Source organism: Scatophagus argus, chromosome 7 (genome assembly GCF_020382885.2).
Source record: "Scatophagus argus isolate fScaArg1 chromosome 7, fScaArg1.pri, whole genome shotgun sequence".
Taxonomy (NCBI): domain Eukaryota; kingdom Metazoa; phylum Chordata; class Actinopteri; family Scatophagidae; genus Scatophagus; species Scatophagus argus.
In genome coordinates, this window is record NC_058499.1 from 7352618 (window position 1) to 7379387 (window position 26770).

The 26770-nt window shown below is 42.4% G+C and overlaps 1 protein-coding gene across 2 annotated transcripts in view; it reads left to right on the forward strand.

Annotated features, from left to right (window-relative positions):
• Positions 1 to 26770, forward strand: part of LOC124061684 (A disintegrin and metalloproteinase with thrombospondin motifs 20) — a 77312-nt gene that overhangs the window by 11710 nt on the left and 38832 nt on the right. The window contains exons 4-15 of one of the 2 annotated variants that reach the window (XM_046393816.1): positions 2885 to 3138; positions 5623 to 5706; positions 6531 to 6655; positions 6770 to 6810; positions 7149 to 7254; positions 10246 to 10392; positions 13625 to 13766; positions 14302 to 14406; positions 23272 to 23417; positions 23664 to 23845; positions 24604 to 24740; positions 25099 to 25216. In XM_046393816.1, the coding sequence (XP_046249772.1) occupies positions 2885 to 3138; positions 5623 to 5706; positions 6531 to 6655; positions 6770 to 6810; positions 7149 to 7254; positions 10246 to 10392; positions 13625 to 13766; positions 14302 to 14406; positions 23272 to 23417; positions 23664 to 23845; positions 24604 to 24740; positions 25099 to 25216 (1587 nt within the window). Of the gene's footprint in view, positions 1 to 2884; positions 3139 to 5622; positions 5707 to 6530; positions 6656 to 6769; positions 6811 to 7148; positions 7255 to 10245; positions 10393 to 13624; positions 13767 to 14301; positions 14407 to 23271; positions 23418 to 23663; positions 23846 to 24603; positions 24741 to 25098; positions 25217 to 26770 lie in introns of those variants that run through there. The other variant, XM_046393817.1, reaches the window with a different exon arrangement.

Sequence of the window (26770 nt, forward strand, 5' to 3'; positions counted from 1 at the left end):
AGTGTTAACATATGGACACATTCAAACCCTTCAGAAACCTTGAATTATGTATGAAACTCTTCAGCCTGTGTGTGGGGCTCTTGGTGTGCAATTAAACTTGTTATTGAGTGAATAGACAAACGTTGTTTATAAGAGTCATTGTGTTTGATTATATCTTGGCACATTGATAAAAAGATTTTTGCAAGTTTACAAGTCAAGTAGGCGCTAGAGCAGAAGAGTGAGTGTGGTGTGTGCGTCTGTTTCAACTTTGCGCATACTGGAGCCAACCAAATTCAAACATTTATAAGTCCTTACGCTCATACCGTGCAGGCCTCATTTTATTGTTCCCCGTTATGAAAACATGCTGAATCTCGGTTTTATGGTCTCAGTCTCTTGAGACTGAAGTGTAAAAACATGGAATCTATCACATTTTGATGTTTGGAAATGAATTCCTACATGTGAAATCTTGAGATGTGTAGGGGGTGCTGATGTGATGCCCAGTGAGGGTGATGTTATGTGTCTGTGTGTCGGGCAGGTCAGGGCAGTCACCCCTGTCTTCTCATGGTGTAAGTAGCAGCTCACTGCCTAGTGAGAGGGGGATTTGAAGCTAAGGAGATTTAGGAAAAAGGTTGTGTGTGGCTAATCTGATCTGCACTGATTCAAAGGCTATTATAACAGAGACCATATTTTCACCTCCTCCTCCTCTTCTTCTCTTTTTTCATCTCACACTCGCTTGCGCTGAGACCTAACACCAGTTTCTGAAGATGCAGATACTCGTCTGTGCTTTGATAATCCCTTTGATGTCAGACTGTCTGCAATGATGAGTCTGTTTAAGGGGTTTAGTGTAGTGGACTTGGCCTCAGAGAGATTTTTCCTGGAAAATACAAAGCTCTGTTCTGGCCCAGTTGCCCGCCCTGTGTGTGTCGGCACAGACAGCCTTGGCGCTGAGTTGGATGCTGCCGCTGGCAAGGGGCTGGGCCTCGCGGTGGCAAGAGCTGTGTGCCATTGTGCCAGGGAGTCACACTCCACCTCTGAGCCCAATGGGGGCATCGCTTGAATAATCTTAGAATGCTCAGTGGGTTTTCTTTCCTTTTTTTTTTCTGCTCTGACCTAACAGTTACACACAATCTCTCTCTGTGTGACAGTCTGGAAAGATTGAGTGTTGAGGAGACAATAGAGCTCTTCGCTATAACCGGGTTACCCAAAGGTTGTTTAGGAAGACGGACTGCAAACACAGTTCGTATCTTAGTCATATAATGTTCATTGAACGTCGCTGTTTTTAATTTATATGCCCCAAGACTCAAGTCCATTTTTTAAAATCTGTGGGAAGCATGGCGGAAAGTTGACCGTCTTGTATTTTAGCTCCTAAATACTATGTTTTGTGTAAGTATTGAGACCATATGGATCACATAAATATAAGTTTTACATGAATTGAGACATGTCATTTTTTCATGTGTGCAAACACTGGAACAAAATGCTTTTGAGTTATGATGCTGTAAGGAATCTCATATTGTGTGTGTGCATGATTTACTATTTAATCCTGCTATACTTTTTGTGGCACTTTGTCTCATGGCTGCTTAAATCCTTCTTGCCACAGCTGAGAGATAGCAGAAGCTACTGCAAACAGTCTTTCTTGCACAGTATCTCACGTTGCCCTGCATTGCTGCAAATCTGGACAGCACAATGGCAGGTATGGATATTCTTAGTCCTCAGATGGCCTGTTTCAGCACAAAAAGTCTATGGAAAGCATGTAGCGCTGATAAATTTTTCATCTTGGGTGAAACATTTTTGACTTTCAGACTATACAGACAGTCTTTGATGTAGTCAACATCAAGTTGATTGACGATTTTGAAGAGATTCTTCTTGACAAAGATCCATCACTTAGTTTGCAATATGGTGTGGTTTACTGGTCAGGAACAGGAATATGCTTAAGCTGTGGGTCTCAAGTAAAATGACCAGCTGTTTGGGGCCTTCCTTTGTGGAGGCTACTGTAGAAATCCTGCCCCTCCCACCCCCCATACCCACCCCAAACCCCCTCACCCCCCCAACTGTTTCCCTGCTCAGACTGTGGACGTGGACAATCACATATATATATATGTGTGTGTGTGTAATCAAATCTGCTCCAGCCTTAGCCCTTGTAATTTTTTCTTTCTTTTCCTTTCCTCTGATGACACAAGCACTTCACACTTTGCTAGTCTGTGTACCTTCTTCTTTTAACTTCTCCCAGTCATGGTGAAGGAATCTGTCGCTCATAGCCAGCTCAACATGTGCAGTTCAGCTGAGGGAATGCCAGTTGAGAACGCACAATATATGGCTGCCATCTTTGTTCTTTTTTGTTCCTGATCTGAGGCTGTTGTTGAAAGCGTTCACTTCGAACCTATGAATTGAAAAGTTTCAATCTGGCATGTATTTGTATATTTGATTTGTTGCATTTCAATGTGATTGTCCCCATTTCACTGGACATTCATGTTATATGCTGGCGAGCATCAGAGAGGTGGGATAATTTGAGGATGTTTATATCTTCTTGCAAACCGCAGGCTGAGTTTAGTCCCTCTGTGAGTCACTAAAATGTCGTCATGGGATTTCCTCTCCGTGTAGTTTACACTCATGCAGACTGTGTTCACACTGCCTGACCTGAAAACTCTCACTCGCTCACCACTGACCCTTTGTCTCAAGTGTTTTCCTGAGCACCAGAATGACACAGTAATTTATGGTGGCTTTTTTGCCATGGAAGTGTTATGTCATTGGAATTCAGCTAATCTAAGACCCTTGACCCATAACTGTCGATACAGTGGATGTCCACTGTGGATGAATTTGAGTGTTGGATAGTTCAGTCCCCCAACGTAAACATCTTTTCCTTTCCACATTATCCCTTATCCCTTATGATTTTTTTCTCTTCAAACAGAAAACACCAAGAGGCCAGTTGCATTCGAGAGCAGAGGGAATATGGGAGAGGAGCTGGACTCTCTTAGAGCCACGATAGATGATCAACACGTTTCTGACAACAACTCTACCAGCACACACTCCAGATCCCCACGCAGACACAAACGTTTCCTCTCTTACCCTCGCTACGTTGAGCTGATGGTGACAGCGGATGTCAAAATGGTGCGTCACCACGGACGCAACCTCGAGCACTACATCCTAACAATCATGTCAGTAGTAAGTAAAATAATGTTTCTAAAAATTATTATTTTGTATCAGTGTTGAAAATTTTTTTTCTTGTTCAGCTCTTGTAAATTATGTTTTTCTATCTACCTCTATTGATATCTAGCCATGCAGATAGATTTGGTTTGACAGCATCTATCCAGGCTTTGAGATATCCTCCCCAAGTACGGCATAAAGTGACAAAATTAACCCACGTATGATATGCTTGATGACATGATGTTTACATGAATGCAAGCTGGTTAGCCGTGCAGTATCTTCCTGAGCTAGCTACATTGCTAACTGTCAGTTAACTCCCAGTTTGCGCTAATTAGCTTTGTTGCTAACAGGAAAATATGTTCACACAAAGTTTATTCAAGGAATGTATCCTGTTGCTATGCCCTTTCTGGAGCAGTTTATAGCACCAACAGCGAGGGTTAAATAAAGGCAGGTGATGCAACACAGCTAATGGGCTAAGTAAACTTCTATTTTCGACTCTCCAGCTCTCTGTTGCCATTATTTTAACACTGTCACCACTAGAAATTTATTCAATTATTCACCATATTTGAAGCTGAAGTTGAAAAAATTTGTTGGACTTTTGCCTGTGTTTAAATACAGTGGAGGCAAAAATAATTTTTTTTTTAGCTCACGTAATGTTTGAAAAATTTTATCTTAAAAATTGTCCATTGTTTTAGCAGTTTTAGCTGGGCCTACATTCCTAAGAAATAGTCCCTGACAGTGAGGGCTGAATCCGTAAAACATATGTTGCTATAAAATCTAATCTAATCTAAAAAAAAAAAGTCTTATATTGTCTTATATTACTTTTTTGCAATTTAGTGAACAAAGCCTGTAAAATATGAAACAAAATCTTCCAGTCCATTTCTTGCCCCACATGTTACTGTTTGACACTTTGGTTGTAAACCCTGTTGTGACCCTAGCATGCTGCTACTTCAGCGAAAGTGGGCCAGTTAATTGGAAAATCATGACTCAGCACCTTGATCTCGTTACAAGTCCCATATCTGACTAGGAGAGAAGCCTGTTAATCAAGCCAATAACACTTTGATTGACTATATATTAGACAAAAAAAAAATGTTGGGGGAGTTTATGTTTATATGAAAGCAGGATCTGCTATCAATTATACTGAACTGTGTGTCCCTTCTGCTGTCTCTCACCAGTATGACAGCCAGAATGTTCAAAACACTCACTAACTTATAAAGGAGTAATGATTGTCAGCGGCGTGTTATCCTTAAGTAAGGCTTAGAGGGTGCAGTCAATGTTAAATGTGCCAAGGCACTTTTTATTACAGGACTTGAAGTGAAAACATTAGTCCTGCCATGCTTATGTCTGCAGGCCATTTTATAGTCTCTCACTCGCTCTGCTTTAAGTTAACCAAACCGACCAAAATAAGATAGTTTTGGGCAGAACAGAGGTTTTTAGGTATTGGTCATGCTAATATCGTGTATTAAATCACATTATACTTGGTGCACTGGTCACTAAAAAGTTATTTCTGCTATTTCTGACATTTAGGGCTCTAGCTAGGATTTCAGAAACAGTTTCAAAATAAAATGTATATTTTAGAAATTTGCAACCTAAGAAATTTTTGACAATCCACCGACCAACCTCTGGTGGCTGTCAGAGGACATGAAATCCTCAAGTTCTTATTATTTTTTAACCTGTCTGAATGAACCTGTGCCATATGTGTGTAAACCCCTCGCCATGTCATGTAATCACAGGGATTCTAAGAACTGTCACAGAGGATACGACCTCAGTGGTAGCTTCAGCTTGTAGTTATCTAACTGGCAATGTGAGATACTGTAGTGAAGGTCCAGTGTGGGCTGTTGTCCACCTCACTTCTGGTTCTTGCACTGATTATACAATCACATGTTGTACATGGAGGTGAGAGCATATAGAACATGTCTTGCGTCACAGTTGGACTTAGAGCATGCAAAGACAGGCTCCCTTTGCCCACCCTGGACAGGTCTAGACCATGTTTGCCTTGACTCCCCCACCCCCCTTCAGGCTAAGACAAGTTAAATGTTTATAGTGGACTAATGAGTTCCTGTCAGGAGGCCACACATGGCCTCAGGAGACTGCTGGCCGACCGTGACAGGGGTGCACGAGAAATGCAAGAGAAGCGGACGGGCAAAACTTCAGAGGGAATGTTTTGCTGTCCTCACAGAGGACTTGTGAGCCCCAGCTTTGCTGAAGTCTCACATTTGTTACTGAATCCAGGTTTTGGTTTATTTTTTCTTTGCTAAGGTCTGTGGGGAATTGTAATTGGTTTTAATACCCTGTTGATTAAACTTACCCTGAAGACATTTTTTGTTTCTTTTGACTTCATTTGACTTGTTACTGTTTTTATTAAACCCCAAAGAGCTTAACCAGAAACCACCGCTTTCTCAGTACTGAGTTAGGAGAAGACTAGCTTCTATACTGTCTGTGTTCTGGTTCAGGTTAGTGGAGGTTTGCATTTTTTGTCTGTGTGTTTTGTCTTTGTTACAGGTAGCAGCTGTGTACAAGGACCCCAGTGTAGGAAACCTCATCAACATCATGATTGTCAAGCTAGTTGTCATCCACAATGAGCAGGTGAGTGCGGGGTCTTGAATGCGGCCTGTTTCCAGGCTTACGTCAGTGCAGGTGTCCCTGGCCTGGCCTTTTCTCTGTGGGGCCTGTGGACACTGCCGGCCTTGTCAGTCTCAGGTCTCAAGAGAGGTCTCCTTGGAGAACAAACGATAGTATAGCAAGGCAGCTAGCCACCTGCAAATGAGAGATGGCTGAAGAGGCTCGCTGTGCTATGCTTTGTCATACTAACTCATTGTTAAATAGCTTCATTAAATTCCTTGGTATTTCTTAATGATTCTTTCTCCTGGGTATTATTCACAAATTTGCGTTGGACTGTTGGTCAAAATAATATTATACTCACCACCTCGTTTGTTGCAGATTGCTCACGGTCAAGAGAAAAAGTTGTCACTGACTACCACTGTAAGATAAAGTAGAAACTGTAGTTGGGCAATCAAGGTTATACCCTACAAATAGACCCACCTATGAATACCACTGAGCACCATCTTCCAGGCTATCTTGTTTGAAGCAAATGTTTCAAAATGGAGGACTAACTACTCCAAAAAAAAATCTATAAAATACCGAAATGTTGCTACCAGAAATCTACCACTGCAGTGCATTTTGAAAGCTGTAGGGAACTGCAGATCTTTGCCCCAGTCTGTCGATCTTGCCAGAGATCACATTAGCCAAATCTACACAATCAAGTGAGTAGTATTTACGATGGAAAAAACAGGTGAATAAGACAAGTTGAAAAAGCATGACATTTCAAGATGTACTTGCTATTACCGCTTAGAACATTACAATATACCTCGTTTTTCGGTCACATCCCTATGATGTCTCATCCAAAACAGGAAGGGCCCACAGTGAGCTTCAATGCTGCCACGACTCTCCACAACTTCTGCGTTTGGCAGCAGAGTCAAAACATCCAGGATGACAGTCATCCCTCTCACCATGACACAGCACTCCTCATCACCAGGTACACACTCATCTCCCATTCTCACTTTAAGAGCAAAGTCAAGTTTGTCAAGAAAGCTCAAAAGAAAAAGGGAAAAACGGGGGTGGCATCATTCTATGTTTGTTTTATTTTCAGGGAAGACATCTGCCGCGCAAAAGATAAATGTGACACATTAGGTAAACTTCTGCCTTTCTTTTTGCAAAAATTTCTACCTCTCAAGTCTGTTTCAATTAACTTTCCACTCTGTTAACCACTGCTCATGAGCTGTGCAGTAATGAGTTTATGGCAAGCTGTCAGCTAATAATATTATAGTGACAGAACAGAGTGGTAGAAAGGGGCCGAGGGAGGGAGGATGGAGGGAGTTGGTGACGGTGCTAATCTCTCTCTTAGGGAACAGAAATTTTGACGGTTTAATCGCCTTTAACACTTAAGCAACAGGATTTTTTAAAAATAGCTGTATGTGTGCATCTGTGTGTGTGTGTGTGTGTTTCTGTGTGTGTACGTGACGCTGTAGGGCTTGCAGAGCTGGGGACCATGTGTGACCAGTACCGGAGCTGCTCCATCAGTGAGGAAAATGGAATTAGTGCCTCCTTCACCATTGCTCATGAGTTGGGCCATGTGTAAGTTGCACACAGCACCAACCACCTCCCCTACCCTACATACACACAGTCACATACTGCAAGACACAAACCCTACACCCCCCCCACCCCGCACCGGTCACAGCCGGCTTGGGCCAACAAAAGCCCTCTTATCAAGAGACGTAGGTCGCACCATACACAGGTGCAAAACATAATAAAGGGAAAAAACTTGACTTTTAATGAAATGCCAGCTTATAATACCTTGTTATACGGTTCAAGAACTTAACCCTTTGTGTGTGTGTCAGAGATTTGTCTTTAGAGGACGACAGCGTAAGCAGAAGAGCTCACTCATTCCCAGAACTTGTGCACGAATCAGCTCCAAAGACTGACAAAACAACCTGAGGATGTCACTGAAGATGTCAGCGTCGTCATATATAACTGGTCTGTTCGCGAGTAATGGCGGTGTTATCATAACACACCTGTCTGCCAGAGACTGTTTTCACAACAAGCAAATATTGCTACATGTGTGGAGTGAAAAAAAATATTTGTGTATCATCTCTGTCCAAGTGACCAAGTCAAAACATGTGATTTTATCTCTCACATGGCAGCCTGTTTATTACAAAGATCCATCAGGCAAAATCATGACAAATGCAATGCAATCCTGTTTTAGCCATAGATCAGGCAAGTAACACGTAGCGCTCCAGTTCTCCTTTAATGTGTTCATCTCTTCCACCTTGGCAAGTTCTCTTTTGGACGTGGTCTTTGAGAAAGCCGAAGCATCCATATTTTTTTCCATCCTCCTTCTTCCTTCCTGCCTCCCCACGTCATTTGCAGAGCATAGCAGTGAAAGTGAGTAGGAGACTTTCTTTCCGGTCTGCCTCTCTGATAGTAAAAAGGATCAGTGTTGTGTGAGCTTGTGAGCCATTTGTTAAGAATGAAAGATATTCTTCAACCTCCTCTGTCCCGCTCACACATTCTTCCAGTGGAGAGATCGGAGCAGAGCAGCCAGATGGACGAGTCTACGGTCCGCCTCTCCTTCCCCGGTGCATCTTGTGTGGATCTGTTTATGCTAAAGTTCAAGCAGCTGGAGGCTCAGTTGGCTCTGCTTCTTGGTGTGTTTAATCGCTACGTTCACAAGCGTGAGCTCTTGAGAGTGTTTAGCACCCTGGGAAAGCCAGTGTCAGGTAGTGGGAGCCACTCAAGAGTATTGCAGATTAAGGACAGACTTAGACTAATGGATAGGAGGTCTTTCTCAGATGACTTGGTGGATGCGTGTTTACTAATAGCCATCAGGCGGATTTTCAGTCGAAGCGGTGTCTCTTGGTAGCCGTTCAGAGGTGACACACCTATCCAGGTCTGTTGTTAGGCAATGCCAGGACTTCTAAGATCTTGAAGAAATATACCAAGAAACTCTGAACACACTTAACCATAGCAAGCTGGCTCAGTGAAAAAAATTACTAGCATTGTCAAATCCATTTCTCCCTCTGTCTCAGTAAGTGCTGCTAAAGGCTGTTCCTGCAAACTGTTTCACTGTGACTCTTACTTATGTACAGCCAACATGCAGGATTTCACAACCAGCTCAATATTGCTCCACCAGCGTATCTTGCTCTCACAGTTATTTACAGGCATTTCAGCACAGAAATCTGTTTTTGTCTTGCTGAAAATGACAGCATGGTTTTAAGGGTGTGATGTGTGAAAAGCAGTTTGTTTTATTGAGAGCTCCAACTAAAATTTAGGGCACTTTAAGTAATTACATTTGAGTCTGGATGCTAATAATTAAGTGCAGGGTTTGGTACTCTCCCACTGGATTTGACTCTGCCATTGATCAATCCGTCGAGGATGCCAAACAGGGAGCCACAAAACATCCTGATTTATGACCTAATTACACTTAAAGGCTCTCAACTCAGGATTTCAAGCTAGTATCCTCATCTGTGCCCCTGAGATCTTGGTAGCTCATCATACCATGTTCTGAGTAAAAATTGCCCTTGACAAATCCTCCACCTGATAATAAGTAGGTCTACATGATTTTACTGAATAGCTTATTTTTATTTTAAATGTGCTTGTCACTGTCTGCAGTGCCCTGGTGGACCTGTTCACTGTTGTAAGTGACATAGAATAGTTTGCAGATTTCATTTGAGCCAGATTTGATTTTTGTCAGCGGCAGCCAACAGATTGATTTATGTGTGCGGAGCTCATTACTGTGCCAGAGGCTTACTGTAATTATTCCCTGGATGTTTGCCTTCAGGCTCTTAGCCCCTGTAGGGTGGGCCTCATGCCAGCCAAGCTAGGTCTTGTTTATGGGGCTGTATGGACTGACCCTCAGCCACAGTCCAGAGCTCAGCAATGGCCCATATCCTGTTGTAAACATCTCAGACATCATACAGCTGCATGAGTCCCTGTGTGTGTGTGTGTGTGTGTGTGTGAGTGCTTGCACTTGCACGCACTACATGTGCTTGTGAGTATATGCCAAACCACAGCACAAAACAGGACATCCGTACTGGACTACACTATTCTGGACATGATCAAGAAAACTTGCTTTATGAGGCTGCCAACTGAAGACATTCTGGATGAATTCATTAAATTGCAGATGCCATGCTGTGTATTTCACTTAATGCAGCTGTTCTTTTACAAAAACTCTTATTTTATTGTTTGTCGTGCACTGAAACAATTAGAGGATTAACTGATAAGTGGAACAACAGAAAATGAATACGGTAATTATGAATAACTAAACTATTTTGTCACTGCTTTTAAGTCAACTCAAAAAATGCCAACTTTCAAGGATTTTATTGTATAAACATTTAGAAGACAGCACATTAAAAACAAGTGGAGAGAAAGGTGCAGAGTGTGTGGTGGGTGGTGAACCACACAGATAGTATGCGGGGATTCCTCGTTAAAAATGGCTGAATGTAAATCATGTGAAACATATCCTCCTTGCTACAACCGAGCCATTAAGCAGCTGATAATCCCTTAGTGTGTGTTCCTTATATCCCTCTCTCCATGTCTAACGCCAGCTTTTTTCTTTCTCTGCGCCAGGTTCAACATGCCTCACGATGACAACCCAAAGTGTCGGGAGGCAGGCATGAAACACCAGTATCATGTCATGGCTCCCACCCTCAACTATGACACCAATCCCTGGTCGTGGTCCAAGTGTAGCCGCAAGTACATCACAGAGTTTCTCGAGTAGGTACCAGCTCTCCTTTCCAGTTTTCGACTGATTTTATTATCAAGACAAATGACTGATTGTGATTCTTCTCGTAGAAAAGAAAGGGATGCTCCTCCTTTTCTTTTCCACTCTGGTATTACAACATCTACATTTTAAGCGTGCCATTTACTTTCACTTGTTGTGACGTGGCCTGTTAAACAATCTGCTTCCACATCTCTCACAGTACTCTCTAGACAGGTCAGCGCAATGTAAACTTTGTGGAGTTGTTATTGCCTGGTGTTGAAAGAGTATTTCCTGTTTGAATCCGGGGGTCTTCTTGGGCTGACCTGAGTGATGGATATTCTGCAGCCACTCAGCTGTCTTTCCCCTCAGACAGAACCCGGCTCTCAAGATGTTGGGCAAACAGTAACCCTGTCAGTAGCCTGCTTTCCACACCAAAACCTGTAGCAGGGGGCAACGGCTCATTCGGCAACTCCTACCCACACCGTGGTCACTGATCCTGGTGAAAGGCTTCCCTTTAAGATGGGAAATGTCATTTATAATTAGATCTTGCCTGGCCATGACCCTTTAATATTTGCCTCCTTTCCTCTGTTAATTGTGGAGGCCTTCACAAAGAATAGCCTTGTTGACCAGATGCATCTCGGGAGATTGTGGTTCACATAGTTTCCAGCCAGTGATGACTTCAGCATTGAGTGGTTGGAACGTTTAGCTGAAGATGAGGAGAATCTCCTTGAGTCTCTTTATTAGTTGGGACGGTTGATGTCAGCTGTGTTGGGTTTCTGTGTGAGTGACTGATTACCGAACAAAAAAGTGCATAATGTAAATGTGAAATGAATTTGTGATTTAACATTTGTTAACCGTATGGGAGCTGCAACAAACCATGCAGGTATGAAGAGGGTAAAGCAGCATTACAGTGTGGGAGCCCCAGTGGTGGGAAAGGCCCTAAAGAGTATAGTCCAAGTGCTTTTGAAATCCGCCTCCAGCCAACAATGAGGAGCATTGATTCAAAATTGCACTTCACGTCTACAGCACTACTCCTGCTCAGCAGGCTGACCTGGTCAAGTACGTCAGTGTTTTGACTGCCCATTCTCCCTGAAGAGCAAATTTAATCTGCATCACTCTCCTACCAGTCCAAAAAATGAAAGGCTGCGCCACCTCTCAAACGTCCCTTTGAGAAAAGGCAAAGGATTCCCCTCCTTCTCCCCCTTATCGCACTGTTGCTGTAATAATGTGCACTGAACTCCCGCACCTGAAAGCCGATGAAAAGTGTCCTGCTGTTGCGCAGTGTTATTACGTGTCACCCCATTGCATAAAGCAACCATTCATTCCCTCTCTGGCAGTGGGCTGTTTGATTTAAGCCACAAAATCCAAATATAAAAGTAAAATGCAAATCTTTGACTGTTGCCACCCACTAATTCTTGTGTTCGCTGAGTGTTGAGACCGCATAATCATTAGTAGTGGGCGAGCCCTATCATTTTCCATTGCACACCTTGAAAATTAGCCTAAGCATTTTAACAGCAGCTACTCTTCAGAACTCCCATGTGAAATCATTTTAAAGTACTTTTTTCATTTTGTCATTTTTTTTCTTGATAAAATCTAGATGGATACCATATGTTGCCCCAAATTCAACAAAACCCCTGTCATTGTCTCGCTGTATATCTCAGTGCACAGTAATTGGCACATGCTGTCAGAGAAAAAACTCTGACATTACAGCTTTACTACATATGTCACTTGCTGCTGTTTGATCAAACACTGTACGGTGATGCTCTGTGTCATTCAGTCCTCTGCAAAAACCAACCAGTCCGAAATACAAGATTTTTTCTTAGACTTTTTTGCACTGTTTGCTGAGGGAAATCCAGTGTTTTGTACATGGAAACTATTATTATTTAGTCTCTTATGACAAGCGCACAACAGCCAACTATAAGTCATGTTATAAATAAACTCACTTTCAAGTTTCCCAATGGCTGCCAGGTGTGGAATCTCTTCTGGTGCCAGAGAGGAATTGCCTTGCTGTCTCGAACGCACACAGCCAGCATTTTTTTTTTTTTTTTTAAAAAAGAGGACGTTTCAATTTAAAATGACCACAGTGACCCCTTCCCCCTCTGTACGTCTGTCTGTCTTGGTCTTTCATAATAATTCCATTAGATTCCAGGACACTGATTAGACAGATGACCAACTGCTGAAAGACACTGTAATATGGGACTGTCTGAATGAATATTTGACAAGCTGCTCCATAGTTTTCATTCACAGTATCTTCCACTACTGTTTTTTTTTGCTCCTTTTTATACAGTCATTTCCCTGCCACCCAGCACTGTTTGCTGCAGTTTCCTACGTTGTGGCTGGAAATGAAAGGGGAAAGAAACAAAGTGACGGTAACTCAGGATAATCCTGTGTAATTATTGGCTTGTCACATCAGCTGGTGCTGTATGGACCAGGTGTTTTAGCAGCTCAGTCCCGGATTAAATTTGTCAGAGAGATGCAGACATTGTGTAATTACACATCTATACATGTCTCATCCGCCAGTTTCCTTTTTCAAAAGTAAACAAACCAAAAAAAAAGAGTCTTTGAGGCTCAGCTCGCTCTGCAAACGTGTTTGACTAGAGCCTTTTCACAACTGTAAAGGTTGATGATTTTACATGCAGATTGTTGGTGTATACATTCAGTCCAGCTGTGCTTTTATTGTCTCTGTTACTATGTTGTGGCTCAGGGTGTGGCTGACATACAGTGCAATCTGTCATTACAGAGCAATGCTGGCGCTGGCAAAGATTTAAGTAACTTAATCAAGGTGCTTTATGAGTCCAAATTCTCTTGTTTTCCTTCAGCACTGAGAAATTCACCTCCGGATAAAAATGTGGTCATCGTGCAGATCCTTTTCAGTCTGTATAATAATGCTGTTTTATTCCGTCTGTGGCGCCTGACTCCAGTTTCATAGTGACAGCATTTACTAACAGGCCATTGAGGGGAAGTGGTATCAGTCTCTCTGTTAGGTTACTTTACAGACCACCCACATGGGAAAACACATCTGAGGATGATCAGAGACAATGACGTAGAGATGTTTACTTTGCTCTTATGAAAGATGATGACACATGTTGATACTTTTTGGGGTCAGAAAATGCTGCATTATCCTGAAAAAGTTCATAGCATGAAAGTTTGCTTTATGTATGTGCATTTGTCCGTTTGAGCACACACTTGCATGGATGGTTTTATGCTTTTTCATTTACTGTATCCACATTCATACTCTTTTTTTAGTACTGGCTATGGGGAGTGCCTCCTTGACGAGCCTGTAGGCAGGACGTACGAGCTGCCCAACCTCCTCCCTGGTCAAATCTACAATGCCAACAGACAGTGTGAGCTGATGTTTGGGCCCGGTTCCCAAATTTGCCCTTACATGGTAATTTGACTTGTTATTAAGATAAGCAATACCACACTGAAAAAGTATAGAACTGAGACTTAAGGTGGAAGTAGATCTGAAATGTTCTCAGACGTACTGGAGAAGTTTATTTTTATGAGCCCTTGGTTAGTCAGATATCAGATATCAAACTTTACTGCATTACTTGCATGTAGTTTGTATGAGCTTTTATTATAATCCACAGTACAATACAAACCCGATGCTGACCTATTTAATATTCATCTTGCATGTGTGTCGAATGTGACATGTTGTTTGAAGAAACCAGCAAAAATATTTCAATTTGCAATCACACACTCTTCCTCCCAAAAGAAGGAAGGCAGTATGGGAACGAATAGCAGTTAAACTCTTTTCTCATCCCAACAAAGTCTAAAGCCACTGACTAAGTGAAACATTTCCAGTCATATGTGTATTCTGCATGTGTTGGGAGCTTGTAGAATGTTATCACACTAAAGATAATTGCTTTTTCTAGTCTGCCACAGTGATTAATTGCTAGCCCTCAATTATTTTCCCCCAACAGAAACAGTGCAAGAGGCTGTGGTGTACAAGTGCAGAAGGGGACCATAAAGGATGTCGTACTCAGCACATGCCCCTGGCAGATGGGACTGACTGTGGACATGGAATGGTAAGGTGGCCCACATGCAGATCTGTATTGTTAAAGGAAGAGATTATAGCAGTTCGATTTAGTATATTAAAGTAGACTGACACTTACCGACAAACGATGCTCAGTAAAATGTCAGATGTCAGTTTGAGGGTGTATTTGTCGAGGATGTCAATTTTTTGTGAATGATGCGCGGTTGTTTGCTTTGTAAGGTGGAAAGTGGCACACAAATAGTGACTAATCTACTTTATTTTCTATTTAGGTCAGTCTCTATATCAATGATTGTTAATTACTGGGGGAAATGCCTCTGTATCTCACAAGAAACTCTTTATCTTGTTTTTATGGGCTGGTTTGCCAAGGGTTAGATTTAAATATATATATTTGATCACCATGTTGCATCATTGTTGTTAAAGCTGTCCTCACAAAATACTTTACAAGCCAAATCTCCCTTACAGTGCCACTGAATCCTGATGCCTTTTCCATCCTCATTGTTCTCTTCCTCTACCAAGAAAGAGGAATAATTTATCATCCTTTCCTCTCCTGCCTGCATTCTGATTGCACAAACCAATGTAAGTGTGGTCAGGTGATGGCCCTAGTTAGAAACTTGAAGCTTTACCCTCAGAGTTGTTACGGGGGCCCCAACCCCCATTAGCCTTCATGTTCTCCTCACTCTGGGATGCTATGCTAATTAGCTGAGACGGCGGGTCAGTCACTGAGGATACATGGAAAGAAGGGCTGGAGGGGAGGGGGGCAGAAAAAGAAAGAGAGAAAGAGGAAAGAAAAGAGAGACAGAGGGGGTAAAGAAGAGGGAGCGAGAGTCTTGAGAGGGAAAGGTGAAGATGCGGGCCCTTTGAAAGAGGATGCCGCCCGCCGTTCACAGTTGAGTCACCTTGTTCTGAACCCATGACCCTAAAACCTCTTTAAAAGGCGGGTGAGTGGGTCAGTGGTTAGGCCGTAACAGAGCCCAGGCTGAGGCCAGCCAGCGCTCTCACAAAAGACCTCACATCAGTGATTCTGCAGTGCAGAAGATGGGAGGAGAGGAGGGGGGAGGAGGAGGAGGTACAGGGGGATGAGGATGTGGTGGTGGGTTGGTATTTAGCATTCGGAACATGCATGAAAGGGAGAAAAAGAGGGAGAGAGAGGGAGGCTTCTCTTCTCTCCTTAACCTTTTGCCCTCCAGGAGTCTTTTGCAGTGTGGGCCCACGTAAGTCTTACATCCCTTATATCCTTTCGTTTGGCTTCATCTCCCTTCTCACCATGTTAGGTCCTGGATCAGCCCTGTTTAGTGAGGAGAGGTTAACAGGGGATAGCTAACATCTTAATCCAACTACAACAACCGTTCTAAACAGTAATGGTGGTGGGACCACGGCTCCCACGCTGCTCTCTCAGCCTGTGCGTGGGGGAGATGTTTGAGGAGACATGGTGTTAGTTTTATCACACCAAGTGCTTTAATAAGCTACAAACCCTTAACCAGAAGAAGAAGAAGAATCAGCTTTATTGATAGTATATATATTTTTACGTACACACACTGAATTCGTCTTCTGCATTTGACCCATCCTTAGTTTAACACACACATGCAACATACCCAACCCAACCCAAGTTGAGCTGACTTAGCTAGTTTACAATAGATGATTGGTCTTAATTCAAACTGTGTAAACACTGATTTGATAAGTTGCAGCTCTGAGGAAGGCTAAACATCAAGGTTAGATGTATTTCAAAAGTGAACATTTTTGAGAAATTTAAATTACATATAATAATTTGTAGTTAGGGTCCTCTTCACGCTGAAATATAGTCATGTGAGGGCTGTAACACCAATTCTGTCACATTTAACCACATTTAGCTGCATTTTACCCTAGTCATCTAAAGCTGATTGCCGAGTCACTTCAAATTTAATTCAAAGTTTCCGTCTGCCACATTTAAACAAAACTAAATCTGCTAGCTCCTCTGTGATGCTGTAAATACGTACAGCAGTGATGTTAGCTAAATGCTGCCTGTTAACAAGTGGTTAAAATGCTAACATGTTGATATTTAGCAGGTGTAGTGTAATATTTAAATTTAGCTGGCAATGACAAGTATGCTGTTAGTGTTGCAAGTCATAAACCAACATATTGGAGAAAAAATAAAAGTTTGACCTGATGACTTGATGAGAAGTTGATTGATTGAATGCTGATTGATTGATTATTTCATCCTGCTGGGAGGACGAATGTGTGATTCCAGATTGTATGGAAAGCCATACAATAATTGGCAAAAACTTAATACAGGAAAGATCGTGGGATCACCAAAGCCATTAAGATTTATTCTGATCTTTATATCTTTTATTCTGATTGCTTTTTTTTTTATTTTTTTTTTTTTGTTAGGTAATTGGGCTTATACCAGGACCAGGGAAACTAATTTCGTTCCACCTCATGTTTCTACATGTGTGAAATGACAATAAAGCTCCTTGAATCCTTGAATTTGTCTTCTGAGGACTATGAATTTCTGTAGAATATTTAAAGTCAGTTGATCCAATAATAGTTGTGATCTGAGCCAAGCTGGTTGTTTTCTACATGGATAAATATGCATTTTTCCTCTTTTTTTTTTTTTTTGGTGCGTTTGAGTCAAGTCACTACCTTTGTTTGTAGTGCCGAGGGCCCGTTTTCATCTTCATGCAGGGGGCCGTTTGAAGTAGCTTGAGTTGAAAGAGAGGGGAACAGTCACCTGCCCGCACAAGAGGCTCTTTTATGTGGTATTTTGATATGGTGTGTTTGTATTCATTCTTATGCCAGCCTCAAAAGTCTGATAATCAGCAAACCCAGATGATTCTTCTCGAGTCTCAGTGTGTCAGTGTTGTTGGAATAACTTTTTTTTAGTTCCTCTGTTGCACTTATCTCTTTTCCCAGACATCTTTAATGTTCTACATCTATCACACCTTTCCACTTGTTCTCCCGACTCCCTTTCTCAGTCTTTCTACAAAGAAGTCATGAGGTTCAGGTCTAAGGTTTTACAGGGCCTTGGGTTGAGCTCCTGGCTCTGAGGTGTCTGCAGAGCCTTGAGGAGGAGTGTGTTTTTGTGTGTGTGTATTGGGGAGGATTACAGCTAAGGCCTCTATGGGGGAAACTAGCAGCAGGTATTGTCTTAGCAACCACAGCTCCCCTTTGAAGATCTTTTCCGCGGGCTATCATTAGACTAAAGCCTGCCAAGTGATAACACGGGAAACGTCATCTCTCGTAAAAAGTCTGTTTTCTGAAGGGCTAGCTGTCACCTCTTGTACCCTCGTTGTCTGGAGAGTTTTTGTTCTATGGGATTACGAAACAAAGTAGTGACCGCATCGGGTAATTGAGGTCAGTGCCCAAAAAGTGGGAGAGAGGCACGTACCCTAAAGGAAGAGTGAAAAAAGTGTGTTTGTATACAGCTTAGCCGAAATAGGGCATTGGGTACTCCCCCTCTGTTCCCTCTGACTCTCTCTGCTTCTCTCTCCCTTCCACCTCGCTCGCTCCCTCTCTGTTGTTCAACAGACCCTCTCACAGGGCGCCGGAGTGAGTAATGCGGTCACATGACCTTTTGGCGGCGTGTCTGTCATCTGGCTCAGTGGGCCGTGCACTAACGAGGGCATCCCATCACTTGTTGTCTATAAATACTGCCACCACCCTCCCTCCCCTCCATCCTCTCTTATCCTGCTCTTTCTCCTTTACTCCCCCCCCCTTTCGGATCCCTCTCAGCCTTCAAAAGGATCCAGTGAGTCCTGTGAGTCTGTTATGTGTGTTTTGATTTGAGTGTGAATACGTACATTTAGTACTTTTGAGTGTGCTCCATTTATATGATTGCAAAATTATCTATACTTAATCAAAGTGTATCTAAAAGAATACTTGAAGTATGTGTGTGTGTAGATTAGGGACAAGTAAGCATGGTCAATATGCGCCCATCAAGCCACAGACAGGGGTCGCTTGGACCCGTTTCCACATTCATTCATTGGAACATCACCGCTCTGCTTCTTAGCACGTCCTGGCTCAGTGGGTGGCAAAGGGAAAGAAGTGGTAACGGAGCTTGAATAAAGTGGTGTTTTGTTGTACAAGTTCTTATTGTTCTCAGTTGGGTCCTTTCATTGGCAACTTGAATGTGGACTTGACCGAGGAATCTCTTTTCAGGGAGAATTTGTTGCAAAATGACGGTATAAATACGTTTTGTTTTTGATTTCATTCAGTGCAATGAGTGACTGATGAGCTCTCTGAGTAAGTGCAAAACTCAAATAGCTTTTGAAACAATTTTTCTTAATAGGGGCTTAATTGACTGGTTAGTGTAACTGAATAAACGGGAAGTTGTTTTTGATTTCCAGAACATTCCTCGGAAAAGAATAACGACCTGCTCTGGTTTCAGCCAATTAGAGTGAGATAGTGAGGTCTGGAAAAGTGAAGCCAGGGCAGAATGGAGTCTGTTGGCGGAGGCAGTGAGTGTTGGCTGGAGCTGCCTGGCAGTCTGACAAACCTGTCGTACGATGCTGGAACAGGATTGTGTGTTTTGTGTAGCCTTGGTGTGTGTTTGTGTGTATGCATGTGTCTGTACTGGAGCTTGGGATTGTGAGGCTGGTATCAGTGTCACTCTCAGCTAATCTCTGGATATTTGCAGGATGTTGCCACTTTGATTTGCCATCATCACAGACATATCTGTGGATTTGGGCTAACAAGAGGATTGTTGTTTCAGCATTCACGTAGTTTGCTGATGGAATTACTGTGTCCGGTAGCGAGTGAGTGGAGTTTTCATTGCAGGCTGTGTGGAAGGAAGAAGACGTATTTGCATGATTATAGTGTGATGTCAAAATGTTGAAAAAATATATGCTCTAATACACAGTTAATAATTGTTTACATTCCTTTTAGACAGTGACTTCACTGGTCGGGAGCTTTTTCTTTTTCTTTCTTTTTTTTTTTTTTGGCTGAAAACAGCTGCAAACTAATAAAGGGTTGATGAAAACAGAATTTTGCAAGCCTTAAATGTATGAATAGGAGTTTTAACTGGTTATGAAACAGAGGCAAATAATCTCCATGGAGCAACAGAGTTGGTTGATTATTCTTTGTGGGTTTAGCACTACAAGGGACACATTTACACATTATCATTCTGTCCATTGTAAATGCCAAAAAGAAGATTGCAAGAGTTATGTGTGTCTCAGCAGTTGTACAGAGATGATAATAAGTGAGAAAGACTGACAGTAAAAGTGTCTCCAAAGTGAATGGGAATGGAACAGCTGATAGGACAAAGCTACTCATTCACTCTAATGACAACCCTTACACCTCTTGGAAAGATGTGTGGAAAAGGAGGGAGCACAGATGGTGGAAAAAGAGGATAGGAAACAAAGTAAGGAGGAAGAATTAGTGGAGGGGTTGCTTGGGGTCACGGTTGCATCGTGTTGTCTCTTGCTGTCACTTTCCCCTTCCTCATTTCATTCATTTCTCCTCCTTCTGTCTTCACAGCCTTTCAACACAGGAAAGAGGAAATATGGAACTAACAAGGAAAAAATGCAAGCCTTACCTGTGGAAATCCTTTCTATATAAACAGTTATCATTTGACTTATTTCCAGTCCCATGTCCATTCAATGAAAACACTGCAGAGATTACTTCATTCCTTAAGCTTCGTGGGCTCTCTATAACCTCCGGATCAAGTTAGTAGACATGTAACAGCGGGTAATGCCTTATTGAAAAGCAACAGCAGTGGTCCATGTTGTGCCATCTTGACAACTAACTCAAGATGTTTCAGGGTTTTTTGTGGGATTACAGCCAGTTTTAATTGTGCATTGTGGAGAGCACAGTGGGCTTGTCAGTGACGTGGACGCAATCCCCCTACATGCCAAAGCCACTCTAAACCCAGAGCCATGAGAAAGACACCGCAACATGAAAGGTGATGCCTTTTGGAAATGGCTGTGTTAAAATGAAAGGGCTTTTAAATCAGTCCTCTGCCTTCTCATTCCTACAGTGATGTATGGCTTGGGTTCAGAAATGAGGTGCTCTCTGCAACAGTTCCAGGCAATTACAGGGCGCTAACTTCCAAACCAGCCAGCTGAGGAGCTCAGAGCAGATGCTGCTGTCCTTAGATACTGTTCCTGCTGTGGGGGTTAGCATATTGGTGACTTCACTCTGTGACTGTATGGCTGAGATGGTTAAAATTTATTTAGTTTATTGGTGTGTGATTTGAGCTCAGAGTCATTGGTATTAGGTGTGTTTTCCTGTGTGCATTACACTTTTATGTGTGTCTGTTTTAAGTCTGTGCAAAACGCACATCTGCACACTTCTTGGTATGAGTTGGTGAGTCAGCGTGTGTCTTTGTGAAATTCCAAATTTGAAACACATGCTAGTCACAGCTGGACAGGTTTCTCACACAAGACCTTCAAATGTCTCACCACATTCCTAATTGAGGGCAAATTTTGACAATCTTTCTAGGAAAGACTCTGAAGGTGTCCTAAAGGCCTGTTTGAGCTTTACCAAGACAGCCTTTTTCCAAGGGTGTGTTTGTGCACTTCGGAAAGAGAGGCTAATTGGAATTGAGCGTGGCCCCCACATGCCTTCAGACTCTGAGCAATCACTCACTCTCACACTTGACACACATTTACGCACATACACACAGTCATGTGCATGCTCACATTCACACACACACACACACATACATCATCTCACACAGATGTTTTTTCCTTTTTTCCTCGCCCCCCCTTTCTTCTTTTCACCCACATCACCTTTTCAAGCTAAACAAAACGGTTGTAAACACAGGGTGCCAGTGGGGGGAGTGTGGAATGCCTCAGAGGCTTACACAGGCTTTGGTCCTCTCTGACAGACAGTCCGCCTTGTGTTTGACAGTTCCTTGGGTCCTGCTGCCTGGTTGCACTGCGGTGGTCCCTGCATGGCCTTTGCAGTTTCTCATAAGGGGATAAGGGGGATGGGTGGCTGTGGAGAGGAGGGATAGAAGGGATGCACAGGTCCGGGTTGACAGTCCCTAAGCTGAGGTGGGGGGAGGGGGATGTGAGGGTTGTAAGGGGAGGGAAGCTCTTTGTTGTGACAAAGGAAAACTCAAAAAAATGTTTTCATGAACCCCACTAGGATTTTGCCCAGCCGACATCACCATCACCTGTTTGCCCTTTTGTGGTATGGAAGCCATTTTGACTCGTGGATGTTTTATCACGTTTTTTTTGTGTGTCTTTTATTTGAATAGTTCTCTAAATCCATTGTTAGTGCACGATAACATTATCAGTGCCTTCAGTTTGCATTTATAGTGGTGCAAGACAGGAAGAAATTCATAGTTATTATTAGGGAAATGTTTGTGTCTTGTTTAGTCCATACCCTGCAACTGTTAACACCTGTCTGTCATTGTGGACAGACTTTCACACTCCATCATTATGCCTGCAAGTGTGTAAAAGACGCATGCAAACCTGGCCAGGATAGTAGAGACAGCGGTGCCAAGTTCTCTGTGTATTTACATGTGTTTGTATGTATGACTTTGCACTTTTGCAGGTGTTCACCTTGGCTAATGGCTGCAAGTTGTGAAATTATGCAGTAGAAACTGGCCATATAGGCCATTGTTCAAGACATGATTTTGATTGATATCCTCCCTTGTTTATTAGCGTAATTATGGAAATCCACTGAAACAAATCTCACACAGTTCTGTTCTCACTTCTGAAGAGTCTAAGCTTTTTTATCTGGAGTAAAGGATTGAATTGTGTGGAAGGGGTTTGTGGCCAGTTGAAATGATAGTTGTTGCAGTTCTCATCTGGAAGCAGCCGTTAATGAAAGTAACAACTTGTGGTTCAGCCTCACAGATTAATCTCCAAATCACAGTGAAAACAGACAAACTGAGAGGGAGCATCCTCCTTTTCAGGTTACCAGTTCAAAGCTGTGTACCTGAGTGGATACACAGCTCAGCGGGAGAAGGGAGTTCCTGATGTCAAGCCAATAATGAACTTTGTTACCCTTTTTATCACAACTCTAGAGTTTCCTTATCACAGTGCCACTGCTCCCCGTGCCTGTGTGCCCGGACGGCGGGCTACGTACCCAGACAGACGCCGTCTTGTCCTGCATTCTTTCAGTGAATAGGACCCTCCGATATCTTAGTCATTGAGGAGGGGATTTGGTTACACACAAAAGGAAATGGGCATGTCGTGCTTTTCTTATGAAAACACTTCTTGGTTAGTGGGTACACACTCAGCGTTTGTTACCAGGCATCTTATTTTTTATGCCGAAGTGGGTCTGCTGTATGAAAGATCAGTCATTTTGGACTTGAGCCCATGTAGAAGTCTGTATAAGAAGTGATTTTAGTCTGGATTTCCATCACTATCTACTGTCAAATGTCTTTTTTTTGTATTTTGATATGTTTCTTTGCTAAACTAATTTCTTGCTGTCAAACAATAATGTTTTACATTAATTTGACACCCTACATTCTGACATTTCATTGACATTTTCTGCACATCAGTCTAAGCCTGAAGTTGGAACTGAACTGTTGACTTAGCTCTCTTGCAAAAGGACATGGCCAAATACGTTATCAATTACGACTGACTTCATAAAAGGATTGGGGCACATATTGTACTTTTCAGTTTCTGGTTTCTTTGATTGATTCCTCTTATCTTTTCCTGTCTTCTGCTTTCTCTATTTCTGTTTGTATCCATCTCAACCTCGCTCTTCTTTTTCTCTTTGGACAGCTGGAGGAGTTGGATGCCTTCCGTGAGGGTAAACAATAGCTGAATTAGGATTTCTTTTAAAATATAGCTTGAGATCTAAACAGAGGATTAAGAACTCAAAGAGGAACACCACTCCCAGCTGTGCGTGCACTAATTCCTCAGCTGAGCCGTGATAAAACAGTCTGTGTTTGCCTCCAGGACTGCAGGAGTTGCAGTTGTGATTTTTTTTTACGACATGTATGTCTGTGTCTTTTCACATGCAGTACTGCAGACATGGGATGTGCATAAACAAGGAGTTGGACCTGCAGCCAGTTCATGGAGAGTGGGGTCCCTGGGGGCCCTACAGTGTTTGCTCCAGATCCTGTGGTGGAGGAACCCGGAGCACCAGCAGAGACTGCAACAAGCCAGAGTAAGAAAGATTCAGACAATTATGACAACAAAAGTTATTACAGACTGTATATATGTGTAGAACAAGTTAAAAAAAAATTTAATGTGAGTTACAAACTTGCATGTCACATTCAGGTAGGCTCTGATTTTAGAGAAGTTTAACAGTAAGAGAACCAGTAAGAGAAAACTTATTTCCTTGATGTGAATTTAAATTCATTGATTTGAAACTTAGTGCCGTGGTCCTGTGGTTCATCCTGTCCTACTTTAGGCCCAGAAATGGAGGGAAGTTTTGTGTAGGTCGCAGGATGAAGTTCCGCTCTTGCAACACTGAGCCTTGTCCACGAGAACGGAAAGATTTCCGCGAAGAGCAGTGCTCTCAGTTTGACGGCAAGCACTTCAACATCAACGGTCTACCTCCCACTGTCCGCTGGGTCCCCAAGTACAGTGGCAGTGAGTACACCAGTGTAATCCCACAACATGTAATTTGAAAATGTCTTGTGGTAACTTCAGCTGCAACATCACACATGGTTACTATTTATATCTCACCATACATTGTAGGTTAAAGACAGTGACAGTGGCATGTTTGGTGTCCACATTGTGTTTAGGAAAATTGCATCTTCTGTATGTCTACTGCATTTGAATTAAACTCACACATGAAGTGAGAAGATATAAAATTTGTGTTGATGAATGGGAGTATGTGAAAGTGTGAGTACACATCTGTTGTGTCTTTCCTTTGTCATACTTTGTATAACCATGGTGAGAGCTGCCTGGAGTAAACCTTTGGTTGACACTAAACAACAACAACATTAAAGCAGCACACAGCCCTCACATATGAACCTCCTGGCAGCTTTCCCTTTTGCAGCCGCATCTCATTCCTTGCCAAGATGGCCTGCCCGGTTACATGAGATTACCATCTGGAAAAGCCCGCCATGTCTAAGTGACTGCAAGTGATTCATTCATTTATTTGATGCTACGCAACAGGCCAGGCTCCGCAGCCAGTACACTGTCAGATACAAAGTGATTTTTCCAAACAGTGGATACAACTTTGGCAATTCTAGCAAGAGTCTGTTTAAAAACTTTTTAAAAATGAAAAAAAACCTGTAAATGGGCATAAGATCAAAAACGTGGGTTTTTATTTTTATGAATCTCATTAAGTTAATGACTTACAGTCCAACTTTTTCCATAATTTGTTTCCTTTTTCCATCTAGTACTAATGAAGGATCGCTGCAAGCTCTTCTGTCGGGTTGCTGGGACGACTGCGTACTATCAGCTGAAGGACCGTGTCATTGACGGCACACCATGTGGGCCAGATACATTTGACATCTGTGTTCAAGGCCTCTGCAGGGTATATCTGTCTGTCTTTCTTTCTCTTCAACGTCAGCTTAGTTTTAACTTATCCTCATGCTGTCATTATGTCATGTATGTTTATCGGAGTCAAAGATACGTGGCGGCTTTTGTAGGAGAATTTAACACCCCCAGCCTACTCACAGTTCTTGTTGTGTGATAAATGGAAACGAAAGCTCTTGAATTTTCAGTGTAGTGTTTGTGTCAGGAACACCAGCATTTGCCAAGTTCGCGGTGGCCAACGCTGCTGATAAATGTGTCATTGAAAACATTTAATCCAGTCATGTTAAGTACTGTATGTCATATTACATCATTCTAAATCACAACTTTCTTTCTTTTCATCATCTGTGACTCCACAGCAAGCAGGCTGCGACCATGTTCTTAATTCGAAGGCCAGGAATGACAAGTGTGGAGTGTGTGGCGGCGACAACTCGTCCTGTAAAACCTTGGCTGGGACCTTCAACGATGCTCAGTATGGTGAGTCCAACTGACTGTATTTCTGTTAAACTGTATCTCAACAGCTTCTCCACATGTCCACAGTCACATAAGAGCTAAGAAAGACCGTGTGACCAACACTGACATGTTCTATGCTCATATTCTGTGCTGGTTATGTTTACATAACATATTATTAACATATTAACCTTGATTTCCAGCAACAATACACGCTTTAGCCAAATTTAGAAAAATGTAAAACACCAATTTTCTCTAAAGCTTTAGAGGCTAATTAACACAGCAATCTCGCTCTGTCGGGTCTTTCGAAAACAAGCACAAATCTGACATCACCCCTTTGTACTGTCCTGCTTAATGTGGTGCTTCATTGTGGGCCAACTGCTGATTGCATCCAATCCTTTTTAAGTCCGGGCAGAAAAACAGCAGAAGCATTAGCATAAAGGCCTGGGGTGTGGTCTCTGTCACGTTTACTTCAGTTTGGCACTAAGCTTTAGTGTCTCTATCTGTCTGCTTTCTCTCTGCACTTTGCACTTGGCTGGGGGTACAGGGTTTAAGGTCTGTGTTGAACCAAACCAGGCACTGTCCTCAGCCCTGGAAATCTGGCTTGACCACGAGTGGGAGTGCAGCCATGTGGGATATCCCTCTGCCTCTAGGCCTGTTGTCTCCTGGCTTTTACTCTATTGTCTTTTTCTTGCTTGATGTGTCTCTATTTCCTAGTCGCTTCTCTTTTTCCTTCATTTTCTCTGTATCAGTCTCCCTTCTTCACTATTCTTGAAAAACCTAACATGCAGTGTCTTTTTGTTGGCAGTCTTCTGGAGAAATTCCAAGTCTAGTCACATCTTCATAAGAAAATTTCAAGATGCAAGTCCAGGTTTCTGAATGGAGACCACTGCAATGACACAGCATTTCCTTTATATGTGCCAGTGGTCTTTTTATGTAAAGTCCTTCCAAGACATATGCCATTTGATTCAGTTCTGCAACTGCGCAAAACCTGCCAGTTGCTGTCCTGTTTATAGTTTTATTTTTCCACTATTATACATGATAAAAACTTGACACTGGGATGCTTTTGCAAGGTCCTAATTCAAGCTTTTAGACGTTTAAGTTCAAGTAAGTTGAGACTTAAAGCAGTCAGGTCCAGTGCCCAGTTCAGACAAGAATGTGCATGAAAATGACCGTTGGGCTCAACAATTGATTTATTCCATGAAGTTTGTCATAGCGGAAGACAATCAACACAGTATCTTGGACTAGCCAAAAAAAACTAGCTTGTCAGGGTGATATATTGTTCCAGGTTCAACTCAGTCTCTGGCACCTTACCGGTACATCCTGAAAGTTGTGAAAGACAAGTTGTACACCACCATGTCTTTTGGCTAAGTCATAGCAGGGATTTATGACTGTATGAGCCCCACACAAAATATTGTGTAGTTTGATCATCGCAAAAATCAAGTATGAATTTTTAACTTAAGATTTACTTGATACTTGAGTCCAAGTCTCAAGGTTCATGTCTGCAACTCTGGATAAAACCAGAAAGTTAACATCCCATTAAAAAGTCCTTCACAAGACCTAGTGAGTGCCAACACATCC